At 55.8% G+C, this 14,401-nt stretch overlaps 1 protein-coding gene across 2 annotated transcripts; it reads left to right on the top strand.

Annotated features, from left to right (window-relative positions):
- Positions 1-1,097: 1,097 nt before the first annotated feature.
- On the top strand, positions 1,098-12,473 carry MFGE8 (milk fat globule EGF and factor V/VIII domain containing). 2 transcript variants are annotated; one of them, XM_059482271.1, is made up of 10 exons: positions 1,098-1,279; positions 4,710-4,835; positions 5,059-5,184; positions 5,692-5,805; positions 6,215-6,396; positions 6,786-6,941; positions 7,798-7,942; positions 8,789-8,973; positions 10,250-10,405; positions 11,073-12,473. In XM_059482271.1, the coding sequence occupies exons 1-10, from the start codon at positions 1,207-1,209 to the stop codon at positions 11,214-11,216; spliced, it is 1,407 nt and encodes a 468-aa protein (XP_059338254.1). In that variant the 5' UTR covers positions 1,098-1,206; the 3' UTR covers positions 11,217-12,473. The 2 variants fall into 2 exon arrangements, with proteins under 2 accessions (XP_059338254.1, XP_059338253.1); XM_059482270.1 differs by having other exon boundaries at positions 8,771-8,973.
- The last annotated feature ends 1,928 nt before the right edge of the window (positions 12,474-14,401 follow it).

Here is a 14,401-nt window from a genome sequence, read left to right as displayed (position 1 = left end):
GGACACTGGAGTGGAGGTGGAAAGACTGGTCAAAGTGCGTGGCATGCAGCTGGACTGCCCAGCTCACAGATGACTGCGTGGCTGCATTGCCAAAGGCAGGAATGTAGCAACACTCTGCCAGAGTCAACACATAAATATGAGCAGCCCAAGTGTCTGAGGTGGGTTAGTTAATGCTGAAATGGAGGGTTTTGCAAGAAGAGATAAAATCAGCTTCACCTTTAGGAGGAGGAGGGTTTGGAGTGGATTTCCATGACAGGGTCAAATGATCCAGCATTCCTTTGCTGTGCAGTGCTCTTTTCCAAAGAATTTGCTGCTGAATATGGATTTAGCCTGAATATGCTTTAGTCTTCCAGGGCTAAATATGTTTTTGCCTTCCAGGCCAGAGCTCCCCACAGGGCACTAGCTCCTCTCAAGAGCGTGGCTAGGCTTTTCTAGCTCTTGGTGGTCAGGCACAGCTCAAAAAGGAGCTAGTTTGTGGCCAAACCAGTGGAGCTGTGGCGCAGTGCTTTGGGCAGAAAGCTGTTATGTCACTGCCAATCCCTTTCACATATTTGCTGGACCTGGCTGCAAGCTGATTTCCTTGATGCCAGTTAGGAGGAACTTGGGAAAACCCCAAGCATGCCACTGGCATGCTGGATGACACAGGGCACACACAGAGCACACACAGGGTACTTGTGCTCACTGTCCATCGGAGGGGAAGCCCTCTCCAGCTTTCATCCCACCCAGGGACAGAAAAGCGGGGTTTATGCTGCAAAACAGCTCTCCCTTTGCCAAGTGCTGGCAGCCCCCAGCACATTCCGGTCCAACTCTGCACCCTGTGCCTGCCAGCCAGGGCCAGGAGCCGTGGGCACTGCCAGGCTCGGCAAGTCCCTCCCGGCCACCCGAGGGACATGGGGTGAGCCAGCAGTGTCCCTCACTGAGCATCACCAGCGTGCCCGTGGTGGCTCTCACTTTGCCGAGACACTTTCGCTGCTTTATTGCTGTACTCTCCGCGCTGCTGCACGCCGGGAGCGCGGACCCTCGGCCGGGCTGTCCCGGGCCGGTCCCGCCCCGGGGGCGGGCGGCGGAGCACGTGGGGCCGCGCCGGGCCGGGCTGAGTCACTGCCCGCCCCGAGCCCGCGGCGGAGCCGAGCCGAGCGGAGCCGAGCACAGCGGAGCGGCTCGGGGGGAGCGCACGGCACGGCACGGCACGGCTCGGGACGCAACATGAGCGCGGCGAGCTTGTTTCGGGCGCTGCTCGCCGTGGCGGTGGCGTTCCCGCTGCTGCTGGTCGTGTCCGGTGAGTGCCGGGGATCAGGAGTGCCGGGGAACCGGGGATCAGGAGCGCCGGGATCCCGGGGATCTGCGGTGCCGGGGCTCAGGGGATGCGGGGTGCAGGGAAACCTGGGTGCCAGGCAGGCTGGAGTGCTGTGGATCCGCAGCAGTGGGGATTTGGAGTGCAGGGCTGTCCGGTGTGCAGGGATTCCGGGGTGCGGGGCAGGCAGAGCGCAGGGAATCTGGAGTGCAGGGTTGCCTGGTGTGCAGGGGATCCGCGGTGCAGGAGAGGATGAGTTTCGGGGGATCCAGAGTACAGGGGAGCCCGGAATGCCGGGGATGTGGAGGGCAAGGGATCCGGGGCGCAGGGGCTGTCCGGGTGTAGGGGGTGTGTGCAGGGAAACCCGAGATGCCCGGATCGGCGGTGCCGGGGATCCGGGAGGTGCAGCGAGAGGAGCTGGGGGTGCAGGGTGAGCGGGTCCAGGAGTGGGACAGCGTGCAGCCCCAGGGCCGCTGCTGCTGCCGGAGCGGGGATGGCGGGTCCCCGGCCCCGTCCCTTCTCCCAAGGCGGGAGTCTCTGAGCCGGGCTGTCCTGTGCTTTCAGGCTCAGATAACCGTGCTCGCAATGTAAACAGCGTCCCTGGGACCGCCTGGTACGCGCCCAGCTGGCCTGGCCAGGGCAGCCCCGGGGAGCAGCAGCTTCATCATAACCCCGTGGGTCATGCCTGGGGCGCTTGGCTCCCGAAGGGATGGATAAGACCAGGGAAAAGGGGAGCAAAGCCTAAGTGGAGGCTCCAGGTCAGGGACAAAGGGCAGCAGGAGGGGGTGAGAAAGGCCTTGTTTATGTTTGCTCTCCCTGCATGGTTGAGGTGCCCTTTTTGCCCTCTCAAGACATGACTTCCCCCAGCCCCGCTGGTATGAGCTGTCCCAGTATTTGGAGGATGTTATTTTTGCCTCCCAGCCAGCCTGTGGGTTCATATAAGCAAACATTTCCAAAAGCAGTAGTTGATCTTTGTTGCCTTGGTTCCTGAGTGTTCAGCCTGCGACAGCTCTGTCCTTGACTGGAGAAAAATGTATGTGTGGAGGATGGAGATGCTGAACAGCTCTGAAACCAGGCCTGAAACAGCCCAGAAACAGGAGCATCCAAAACTGCTTGCTACAATGGAAAAAGTGACCTGTGTGCCTCACTGCTAGGCAGGGGGCTGGCTACCAACACCCACTATGTAAAGGATTATTCCTGGGAGGGGATAAAAGGGAGTCCAGTTACTTGCAATAAGTGAAGTGTAAAACCCCTCCTGCTGCAACCCTGGGAGGAGACCTTGCTGCTTTGCTGCTGTGTCACACCCCAGACACTCCTGTCCTGGGGGCAGTGCTGATGCTGGGGAGCATAAGTGTGCCTGGGGAAGCAGCTGTGTCCCACTGTTAAACAAAAATAGCTCAGTCTGTGTGGCCTTGACGGGCTACTGGGAGAGATCCGTGGGATGGGGTGGATGGATGTGCCCAAGACCTGTGGAGGGGTGGAGGGGTGTGGAGTACAGGCATCCCCACTATCAGCGGGAGCCCTTTCCTCCCATGCTGTAGCTCATGGCAGCGCATTGATGGAGCATGAGGTCATGCAGAACAGGCTGGGCAGCACAGGCAGTGATTTGAACTGGTGCCCAAGTTTTTCTGCCTCCCGAGGCTGGGCTAAGGGAGCTGCAGCATCCTTATGGAAACCTCCACCTGATGCTGGAGGTTGCTGCCTGCCACCAGTGTGTACCCTACACATGTGGAGTGTCAGGAAGAGTAGGATTAACTTGAAGGAGTCCTGCTATTAAAGGACTAATGAGTAGGAGCTCATTGAGTAGTAGCTTAGGCAAATGAAACCTGCGTTGTTTGGTGTTCGTCTGGGCAGTGAGCCCACAGCTCATCAACTTCCACCTTCTCCAGGTCATGGAGGCAGTGAAGGGTTATTCTTAGGTCTCCACCTGGGTTCAGCCCTTTTTCTGGCTTCTGCAGGGTAGCAGAGAAATGCCTGGCATCAAGGGATGTGCTGTCCTGTTTGACGAGGAGTTACTGAGGCTTTCAACCAGTCCTGTGGAAATCTGGTCTAGGTTTGTGGAATGTTGCTGCCTTGCAGCTTTTAGGCAGAATAAATTGAGGGTGGGAGGAATTTCAGTCCAGCTTTTGCAATCTGATTCAGCCCAGCAATGGAGCGTAGAAGGTTGGAGGGTGCAGTGGGTTGACATCATTCACTTCCCTCCTCAACAGGACAGGGTGGGGAAAAAAAGGAAAATATCTAGAGTGGGTCCTTCCCATGGGCTGCAGTTATTCATTAACTGCTCTGGTGTGGGTCCTTTCCATGAGATACAGCCCTTGAGGAAGAGGCTGCTCCAGCCTGGAGCTGTCTGTGGGCTGCAGTGTGGATATCTGCTCCCTGTGTCCTCCACAGGCTTCAGGGAGACAGGTCTCCTCCATGGGCTGCAGTAGAATCCCTGCTCCTGCTCCTGGATCACTTCCTTTCCCTCCTCATTCTCTGCCGGGGGTGTTTGCAGGGCTGTTTCTCTCACATTTTTCTCACTCCTCTCCTACAGCTGCTGCACAGTATTTTTTACTTTATCTTGGATATATTATCACAGAAGCCATGCTGGTGATGGGCACCAGCTTTGAGCAGCAGAGGGTCTGTTTTGGCATTGGCTGGACTGGCTGTCTCCAGCATGGGAGCAGCTCCTGTTGTCCTCTTGCTGAGCCACCTTTGCAGCCCCCTGCCACCACCACCTTGCCACATAAACCCTACACCGTGGCAGATGCTGGGGATGGATGAACAGGCAGGGAAGATGCTGCAGCCCCACCAGCTCCCTGGGGGAACCTTCCTGTGAGCCAGGGCAGCCTTGTGGGAGCTGCTTGGAGAATGATGGAGGTCTGGCAGGCATCCTGCAGAGATGGACCTTGTGCTTCCTCCCTGCCTGACTCCAGCATCTGGGAGCTGAGGAATGCGAGCTCCCCCTACAATGATTTTTCTTTTTGGTGTTTTTACAAGTACAAACTTACATTAGCAAACCCCAGCAACAGCACCAGCCCCATTCCCTTGAATCATTCTGTCCTTCTCATGCCTGAGCGAGCCCCAGCCTGGCCACTCACATTTTCCAGCCAAGTGTCAAAAGCATTTAATGCACCAAAACCTGGGTTTCCCCTGTTTTCACTTTGTCATATAGTGTCTGCTCAACCTCTTTTTCAATATGCCATTACAAGGCAGGTCCTTGCTGCTGGTTATGCTCCCAGTCTCAACCATTGCATTTGAATGCCAGCAGCCCTATGCAAGGTCCAGCTGCCTGTCCCTGCCAGGCTCCCTTTCCCTGTGGGGTTTGCAGCAGACCAGTTTCCTGCTGTTGGGCTGGGATGCCTTTGTGTGTGTGGGGCTCTGGTGGATGGCTGCCTTAGGGATGGCTTGCAGTGACACCTGGCTTTACTTCCAGGTGACTTCTGTGACGTGAACCACTGTCAGAATGGGGGCACCTGCCTGACTGGGATTAATGAGGCCCCCTTCTTCTGCATCTGCCCTGAGGGCTATGTTGGGATTGACTGCAATGAGACAGAGAAAGGTGAGGAGCTGACCCTTTCCCAGGTGCTCCCCTTGTCCTGGCCCTACACCATTGGGGTTCAGTCCTTCTGATGGCTGATGGACACACAGAGCACAGATCTGAGTAGGGATATGGTGACGGGATGAACTTGGGGGCAATGCAATGTCTCTGGGGAGTGGAAACACACTGTTTGCTCTTATTTTCCACCTGTGCCTATATTACAGTTGTTTTTCCCCTTCCCTAGGGCCCTGCCACCCCAATCCTTGCCACAACAATGGTGAGTGCCAGCTGGTCCCAAACCGGGGTGATGTCTTCACTGACTACATCTGCAAGTGCCCTGCGGGGTACGATGGGGTGCACTGCCAGAACAGTGAGTACAGCAGGGGGCACGAGGGGGAACCTTGTCCACTGAGAGCCTGGGGACTCCTGGGGTGACAGCTGGGGCCTGTGAGCAGCTGTGACTGCGTGGGGCACCAGGCTTTCAGGGATTATGGGCTGGTTTGGAGCTTGCAGGGTAGAGGGAAGGACCATGGTGTGGGGTGGGTTATGTCTGAACCTTGCTCTGCATCTCTGGAGGGACTTGGTGTCTCAAGTAATAACACAAGAGGTACCTTAAGGCTCAGCCTGCTCCATGCAGGCTCCCAGCCTTGATGTGACTGTGTGTCCTGGTGCACCTGCATGGCTGCACTCTGTGGGAACACAGCATAGAGAGATCCTTGGCTTCAAGCTTCTACCTGTGCCACCCTCTCTTCAGGGACCCTGCCATGGCCCTTGTTCAGGGGATGCCTCCCCCTGTTCTTGTTGCACTGCATGAGGGGTCTCCTCTCTGGGACTGGTTTTGTGATTGCCTCCTGAGCTGCTCCTCTCTCTCTCCCAGACAAGAACGAGTGCTCCTCCCAGCCTTGCAAAAATGGAGGCACCTGCCTGGACCTGGATGGTGACTACACCTGCAAGTGTCCTTCTCCATTCCTGGGCAAGACCTGCCACAGCCGTAAGTCTTTGGCACCAGCTGTACTGAATTCCCTTTCCCTCTTGTTCCCCACTGTCTGTCCCTCATTGTCAGGAAGGCTCTTACCAGCTGGTTTAGGGCATCTGGAGGGCCTCTGTGGCTATCCTTGATGCCAGCAGGCCTGGTCCTAATGGAGGGAACATCCTCAGGAATTTCTCCTCTCTGGAGTGCCCCAGAAAGGTCCTTTCTCCTCCAGACCTCTGTGCTGGAGGGGGACTGATGGATGGTGTGATTTTGGCTGAGGGATGAGGAAGAGAGGCCACCTTGGGGACAGCCAGGCACTAGGGCTGGCCTCCTTCTCCTGTTCTGCCTCCAGAGAAGAAAAAATGACCTCTAGTTCTGCTCCCTGGTTACTGTCTCTCTCTGATCCTGATCTCCCCTCTGCGCCCAGGCTGTGCTGTTCTCCTGGGCATGGAAGGAGGAGCCATCTCTGATGCCCAGCTCTCAGCATCCTCTGTCTATTATGGCTTCCTTGGCCTCCAGCGCTGGGGGCCGGAGCTCGCCCGCCTCAACAACCACGGCATTGTCAACGCCTGGACCTCCAGCAACTATGACAAGAGCCCCTGGATCCAGGTACCTGTGGCAGGACTGGAATGCCAGCGCAGAGAGCAGCCCAGCAGCCATGGCTGGTCTTGCAGTGCTGCTGTTATGCCATTTCACTGCTCCTGGTGGCAAGTGTGGGGCTAAATTGCTGCGTCAAGCTGCCACTCAGGGCTATCTTGGGATGTGCCTGGAGGAGGCAAGTCCATTGGAGGAAGATGGGACGTGGGTTGATGATCCCCCTTGCTCTGCCCACCTTGGGATGCAAGGCTGGAGGGATGGAGTGCTTTTTCCCTAAGGGAGCAGCCCCTTTCCTTGTCCCAGTTCCCACCCTCCCACCCAGACTTGGTGATCCTGGTGGGTGCAAGGGCTGTGCAGGCCATTGTCACTGCACCCCACTCATCCTCTTCTCCCCCCCCCAGGCCAACCTGCTGCGGAAGATGCGGCTGAGCGGGATCATCACGCAGGGCGCGCGCCGCGTGGGGCAGCAGGAGTTTGTGCGCGCCTACAAAGTCGCCTACAGCCTCGATGGGAGGGAGTTCACCTTCTTCAAGGATGAGAAAAAGGATGTAGACAAGGTGGGCTGCGATGCTGTGTGCAGGGATGTCCCAGCTGCTCCCATCCAGCGGTGCTGTGGGTGCTGGAGTGGCTGGGAGCTGCATCCCTGTGTGTGGGAAAGTGCTTCTGACCTGGGGCAAAGCTGCGTTGGGATGGGAACTCTGCTAGCAGGGAGATGGCACAGGCAGTTCCAGTGCCAAGCAATACTCCCTGCCTCTGTTTAATTGACCATAATAAGCATAACCAAAGAAGCAGCACTGCCTGATTTAGGTCATTCAGATAGTATCACTGACACCCTGTGGGAACTGGGCTTGGTCTGGGAGTGCTACTGAGCAGCTTGGGTAGCTCGGTGATGTATCTGCAGCAAGCACCAGCTGACAGTGTGTCTCAGAGTGGGAATACTTGTAGATTGCCTACTCTCCACTTGCAGTTCTTTATGGCAAGTGTCTCCTGCTGGCTTTCTGAGCATCCAGGGAATGGTTGGAAGTATCTGGTTTGCTTTAAAAAAAATAGAAAAATTCCTCTTGTTTCTGAAGCAGTGGAAAAAGTGTGTGAAAGGCAATTTGATTCTATTTATTATGTTAAAAAGGAAGAAGTGAGCCACCTCTCTGCTTGTCATGATTTGAGGAGCATTGTGGTGGTGGGAGTGGGTGTTGCTGCATGTGTGGCTCTGTGGGGGTGAGGATGAAGCAGGGAATGTTGCAAAGCTCTGTTGGGAGTGTTGGAGCTCCTCCAAGGTCCTGCACTGTTCCAGGGCACAAAAACAGAGCCCAGCTTCCCCCTCTTTTGCTATTGGCAGTGCCAAGATCTCTGTCTGCCGTGCAAGGGATTTGCTGCAGGGGACTGTGAGAGATGGAGCACTGCTTACTGTTGCAGGTTTTTGAGGGGAACGTGGACTATGGCACCATGAGGACCAACATGTTCAACCCTCCCATCACGGCCCAGTTCATCCGCATCTACCCCGTGATGTGCCGCCGCGCCTGCACGCTGCGCTTCGAGCTCATCGGCTGCGAGATGAACGGTAAATGCCAGTGCTGTCCCCTCCCAGGGCGGCAGGGCAGGGGCTGACACAGGGCAGGGCAGCACCCCTTGGCCTGCTTCTGGTCCCTCAGGACAGGGAGTTTGTCAGTGCTTGCTTTTCCTCATGCTGGTGCCTGGGAATACCCAGGGGTGCGTTTGGGGAGCGCAAGGCGTTAATCCCATCGGCTCAGCCAGCTCAAGCTGCATCCTCACCCTGCTAACACCTTCCCAAGGCAGGAGTTTTTACTGTGCCCCCTCCCTGTCTGAGCTGTGAACTCGCTGCTTTTCCTGCTGGAGAGCTTGAAAAGAAGCAGAGGATCAAAGTCCTCTGGGAAATGTAAGCGATCATCAGCCTGAGCCCTTTCCCTGTGCCTCCTGCATTCCTGCCCTGCAGCACATCCCTGGGAGCTGAGTGGGACTCGCCTGTCGGTGTGGGAGTGGGATCTTGTGGGGGCTTGGGTCCTGTCCCTCTGCTGCGTGGGTGTGGTGCCATCCGTGCTTTTGGCTGCGGATGTCTTTGCATTGCTCTTTCTACATCCTTCTCTGCTTCCTGCCAAAGCTTTCTGTATTCCAGGGCTGGGCTGGGCTGGGCTGTGGGGACATCTACTCATCCCTGCAGCAGGAGGCACTGTGAGCCAGGGAATAGCTGGGAGCTAAAAATCCTGGGAAAAGACCGCCCTGCTCATCTGCTGAGCATTTCCCTGCTCGGCCCTGGTGCCGCTCTGGGCAGTGGAATGAGAATGTGGGGATGGCTTCTGACAGATCTGTGGGGTTGTGCTTGCACTTGTCTCTTTCCTTTTCACTGCCTGTGTAAACTGTTGTGTTACAGTGTATTTCAACACGGCAGGTTGCTCGGAGCCCCTGGGCATGAAATCCCGCCTCATCTCCGACCAGCAGATCACAGCCTCCAGCTCCTTCAAGACCTGGGGCATCGATGCCTTTACCTGGCACCCTCATTACGCTCGCCTGGACATGACAGGCAAAACCAACGCGTGGACAGCCCTGAACAACGACCAGTCCGAGTGGCTGCAGGTGGGTCTCTGGTCTCTGTAACCTGATATCTCCTCACCAGCTCCTCAGCTGTGCCCAGGGCCACCTCCTGTTTCAGGGGAGCTGAACAGCTGGGTTGGTGTGACCAGAGCCTTGTTGTGGGTCACAAAGTCCAGCAGTGCTCTCCCTGAGCGGGGATCACAGGGGCAGGTCAGGATGGGACCACAGCCACTGCTTTTAAGAGCAGTCCTGGAGCTCTGGGTCAGAATCAGCCCATAGGAACAAGGTGGTGCCATATCTGCACCTTCTTGTGGGGTGCATCAAGCATGCAGCACCGCAGTTCTGTCTCACCCCCTGAGGAAATGCCATCCCAGCCTGGAGCGACCATCCCAACACACTCTGGCTGCCCAGAACACCATGTTTCTGTTTTGCAGGAGAAAATCAGGCTTGCTTTTCTCTTCTCAGTCTGGAATAGAAACAAATAGTTTTGAAATTTCCTTCTCATTTTCCCTTGCTCCCCTGTTTTTGTACTTTTCACATGATTCCATGACATAATAGGACAAAGCAGTTTAGATATTTGTCCTGCTTTTTATTTGGGAAATGATTAAAAGCAGCTGTCTCAGAACTCTAAATAAACCAGCTTATCGAGACATTGGCTGATGACAGGGTCAGGATGACACGCTGAGCTGGGCTATTGCACCACAGGCTGCCTGTTTGTATATATGTGCATAGATTTACATGTGCACTCAGGATTTATGTGTGTTGTATCACTGGAATTGCCCTCCATGAGCATGAAAACAGAGCTAAATTAATGAGGCTTTCAGCTCCTTTGGTGGTTTACCCTGTACCATGCCAGCAGCAGTAAACACAGTGTGGCAGAGTAAAGAGAATAGAAACCGTCTTGCTTAGAACCCAAATGTCAGATTGTGTTCAACTGCATATTTTCTCAGCCAGAATTACTTTCCAGTGGAAATGAATTTCCTCTGTGAATCCTGTATTTTTTTTGAGTTGAGATTTTTTGCTGTCCTTCCCACACTGGTGTTTCCAGCACAAAATGTGGAGGTGGCAGGAGTGGGCAAGGGAGTTGAGATGAGTTTGTGCCCGCTTCTGGTTGCTTTGAGTGACGCTGTGAGTATTGAAGGGCGAAATATTTCACAGTCATGTTTTATGATTTGTGTGGCATGGGGGTCAAGTGGTGTTTTCTCCATTCTTGACCCCTGGGGGCCAGCTCTTCCTGGCTGCCTCTGGAGCGTGAAGGGTGCTGTAGGGTGGGAGCGCTGCTCCTGCAAGGAGCTGTGACAAGCCTTGTCTCTTCCAGATTGACCTCCGGGACCAGAAGAAGGTGACAGGCATCATCACACAGGGAGCCCGTGACTTTGGGCACATCCAGTATGTGGCAGCTTACAAGGTGGCCTACAGTGACAACGGCACGTCCTGGACCCTGTACCGGGATGCCCAGACAAACAGCACCAAGGTGGGTGTGAGGAGGGCAAAGGGATTTCCCAGGGCTCAGGCATGCCGTGGTGGTGGTGTTCACAGGGGTCTTAGGATGAGGGAAGAGATGATTCTGACTCTATGTTTCAGAAGGCTTGATTTATTATTTTATAATATATATTATATTAAAACTATACTAAAAAAATAAAAGAAAATATTTCATCAGAAAGCTAGCTAAGAATAAAAAAAGAAAAAAATGATAACAAAAGCTTGTATCTCGGACAAAGAGTCCAAACTAGCTGATTTTGACTGGTTATTAATTAAAAACAACTACATAAGACCACAGATGCACCTGTTGCATTCCACAGCGGCAAATAATTACTGTTTACATTTTGTTCTTGAGGCTTCTCAGCTTCTCAAGAGAAAAAATCCTAAAAAAAGAATTTTTCATAGAATGTGTCTGTGACATGCCGTGGTGGGGAGGGATGAGGGGTGGGGCTGAGGTCACAGAATCACAAAAATATGCTGAGTTGGAAGGTACCCACAAGGATCATTGAGTGCAGCTCCTAGCCCTGCACAGGGCACCCCAAGAGTGCTCTCACTCTCACACCATGTGGCTGAGAAAGGCTTCTTGAACTCTGTCAGTCGATGCTGTCACCGCTGCCCTGGGGTCCTGGTAGCCCTGATAACCCACCTTTCTCCTCTAGATCTTCCATGGCAACAGTGACAACTACTCCCACAAGAAGAACGTGTTCGACGTGCCCTTCTACGCCCGCTATGTGCGCATCCTGCCCGTGGCCTGGCACAACCGCATCACCCTGCGCGTGGAGCTGCTGGGCTGCGATGAGTAGGCATGGAGAACAAGGACGGGGCTGCTCTTCCCCGCTGCCCAGCCTGCACCCTGCCTGCCCTGCCCACTCCTGCTCTGCCCTCACACCCCCCTCTCCATGTCCCCACACTCAGGAGGCGGCCAAGAGGGCTGCCCTGCCCCGCGGTGGTGCTGGGGCTGCAGCACTGCACTTTACGGGGCCCTTGCAGGTGGGATGTGGGGATGGCTCCTGCCCTCTTGCTGCTCCAGCCAGGGCTGACCCCCTCCTGCAACTGGGGCTTTCTTGGGGACACCATCCTGCAAATGAGGCCTTGCTGGGGGACCCTGTCCTGCAACCAGGGCTTGGCTTTATCTTCTCAGCTAAGCCTGGGGACAAATTTTCTCCTTCTTGCTTCTGCTTCCAGCAGAGAGGCTACAGCCAGTGGCAGTCCCTTGCCTGAGCTGTGTCTTGGGGCTCAGTAGTTTTCAGGGTCTTAGGGCAGGCTCCCCTGGCTTGCAGCCTCCAATGTCCCTCGTGCTCCCTGCTTGTCTGCAAGCAGGGGCTGTGAAAATCCTCTGATAAATCTCAGCTGTTGTCCCCTACCCATTTTGCCAGGCCCTGAGTCTCCTTGCCTGCAATGTCAGCACCACATAGTGCGAGTGGAGTGATGAGACAGCTCCTGTTGAGAGGCACCAGATCCCCACTGATGGTGGCTCTATCTGCTGGGCACTCTGGCAGGCACCACAGTGGGCATTTTGGTGGGCACTGCCTATTCCCCTTGCTGGGATGCCAGCTCCAGCAGCCTCCCAGTCTCAGCATTGCCATCATCCCCAGCTTACTGCAGTTTGGCATGCCTGGCCATCCCTTGTCCTCAGAGCCCAGTGGTGACCAGGGGGACTGTGATCTGGTAGTGGGGAGAGTTGGTTTGTAGCCAGAAGGATGCAAGGAAAAGATGGGAAAGGTGGGTGATTAAACCACCCAAATGCAGTGGGCAGAGGGCCGTGCCATGACCCTTTTTGTAACCTGATTTTTTTCCCTTTACATGGGGTGGAGGGGAGCCTCTTGCAATGCTCGAGCCCTTGGGATTAGCAGCAGGAGATGAGTGAGTCCCAGGTGGGAGCACGGGCAGGCTGTCCTGGGCTGGCAGCGATGCTTCCCCTGCCTGCTGGGATGTTCACAGCCGTGGGGCTGGGCTGGCAGTGGGTTTGCTTTGGCAAGGGCTGAGGGAGCCCGAGTGGGATGGCAGCGATGGCCCCACTCTGGGGTGTCTCTGACAGTATTAAAACCAGCTGAAACTTTTGGGGGTGTTGGCTTGTCTGATCTGTGCTTCCCCAAAGTCCATCTCCCAAAGCCCCCCTGGTCTGGTGATCCTCCAGGATTCCCTCTGAGCCCCTCCACTCCTCCACCCTGAGGGGGTGCCAGCTGCTGTGCTGGCCCTGCACCTCTCCTGCCTTCACAGACCCTCCTAGCTCCCTTCCCTGCCTGAAAAACAGGGTATCTCAGGGCTTTGTGTGCATCTTTCCCACCGTCTCCACCCTGTCACAGCTGCTGGAGTCTGCTCGCAGCTGGCCAGGCGCAGCGGGATGGGACCTGGGGAGGGGAAGCCTCTATCAGCACCCACACCCTGTGTCTCCTCCTTTGGCTTTGATCCTGGAGCAAATCCCCCAGCTTGGAGCTAGATCGGCTCTTACACCCAGGCACGCTCCCAGGGCTGGAGGGAGCTGTGAATTTTGCAAGAGCTGCCTGTGGGGATGTTCCCAGCAGAGCCCTCTTGGGGAGGGCTGGGGCATGGATGCTGCTGGAGCAGGATCTGCCTGCACCGAGGGTGTGATCCCATGTAGGGAACATTGTGGGGAACAGGACAGAGGAGCTTTGCTCATGTCCAGAATCTGCCACACTGGGCAGGAACCCCTGAAATTGGCATGAATAGCCAAGTGTCATCTATATCTTACCACAGCTCTCTGTCCTTGCAGCTCTGGACAGTCTTCTGCACCTCCCTGTAGCCAGCAGTGCCTTTCTCAGCCAGGCATCTCCTCCTTGGCCTTGCTTATGGGAGGTGGGCTCTTGCCTTGCCCTGGGAGTGCCAGCCGTGTGCATCAGAGGAGCTGGGGATCTGCTTGTGAAGACTGGGCTGACTTCATTGTGACTGTGGCTGCAGCTGCTTGGTGACAAATAGCAGCCACAGATAGAGACAGGGACAGGGGGAACAGTCTGCCCAGTTCACCTCCAGACATGCCACCCTTATCATCGAGAAGCTGAGGCAGAGATAAGAGCAGTTCGCTTTGAGTCCAGCCAAGAGCCAGGGATATGGCAGGGGCTCCATGAGAAGGGTGATGGGAGAGGATGTTGCACACCAGGGCGGGGGATGCATCCTCAGCCCTCTGCTGCTGCTCCCCCTGCCCATTGCTACCCCCCAGGCAAGCCCCTCTAATGGATACTGAGCCCCTTCCCAGCCTTGTGGCATTTCCTTCATCCACTGGAGCTGCAGGATGGGGGGATTGGGAGAGCCAGAGTGCCCTCCCCGCCATGCACAGCCCCTTGGGGCTTGTCCCTATCTCCTGGATGCTCTTCCCGGACATGGCTGGGTTGCTGGGACAGCAGGAAGGCCGGGATGGCCGGCAGGCTGTGGCACCCTGCTGGCTGCTGCCAGCTGCTGGCAGCTGGATCCTCAGGAAGCAGCTGTCAGGGAGAGCGTCCTCTCACACCACCCGGAAAGCCCAGCACAGATCACAAACTCCTCCATCCCACCAGGAATGTGAGTGTTCCTGCTGGAATCATCCTGTGCAAGCAGCATTTCATGGACAGATCTCTGGTGAGGCCACAGCAGAGCTGTCAGGCGCTGGCTTTGAGGTGGGGAAGATGGGGATGACACTTTTATGGCTCCCATTCAGCCAAATGTTCAGCCAGCTCTAGACACGTGCCCTAAACATGTGCTCCCAGGTCAGAGCTTCCCTGACCCTGCACAGCTTTGCTCAACCTGAAACCTGTGGTCACACCCAGGTACATCTCTGGGAATAGAAAACAAAAAGAGGATGAGAGGTGGGAAGGAATGAAGGAGATCCCTTCTTCCTCAGGGCTGCTGGTGGCCAGATCCTTCCTCATGCCTCTGCTCCATAGGAGGAGATGAAGAAATCACTGCCCATGTCCAGAAAAGAGTGGCCTAAGGTGAGGCAGGAGCTGGTGCTGAGAAGAGGTGCCAGAAAGCATCCCTGTCCCCTTCCCTGCTG

This window comes from Ammospiza nelsoni, chromosome 14 (genome assembly GCF_027579445.1).
Source record: "Ammospiza nelsoni isolate bAmmNel1 chromosome 14, bAmmNel1.pri, whole genome shotgun sequence".
NCBI classification, from domain to species: domain Eukaryota; kingdom Metazoa; phylum Chordata; class Aves; order Passeriformes; family Passerellidae; genus Ammospiza; species Ammospiza nelsoni.
The sequence above is the reverse complement of the archived record's forward strand: the minus strand, read 5'-3'. Positions and strand labels throughout refer to the sequence as shown.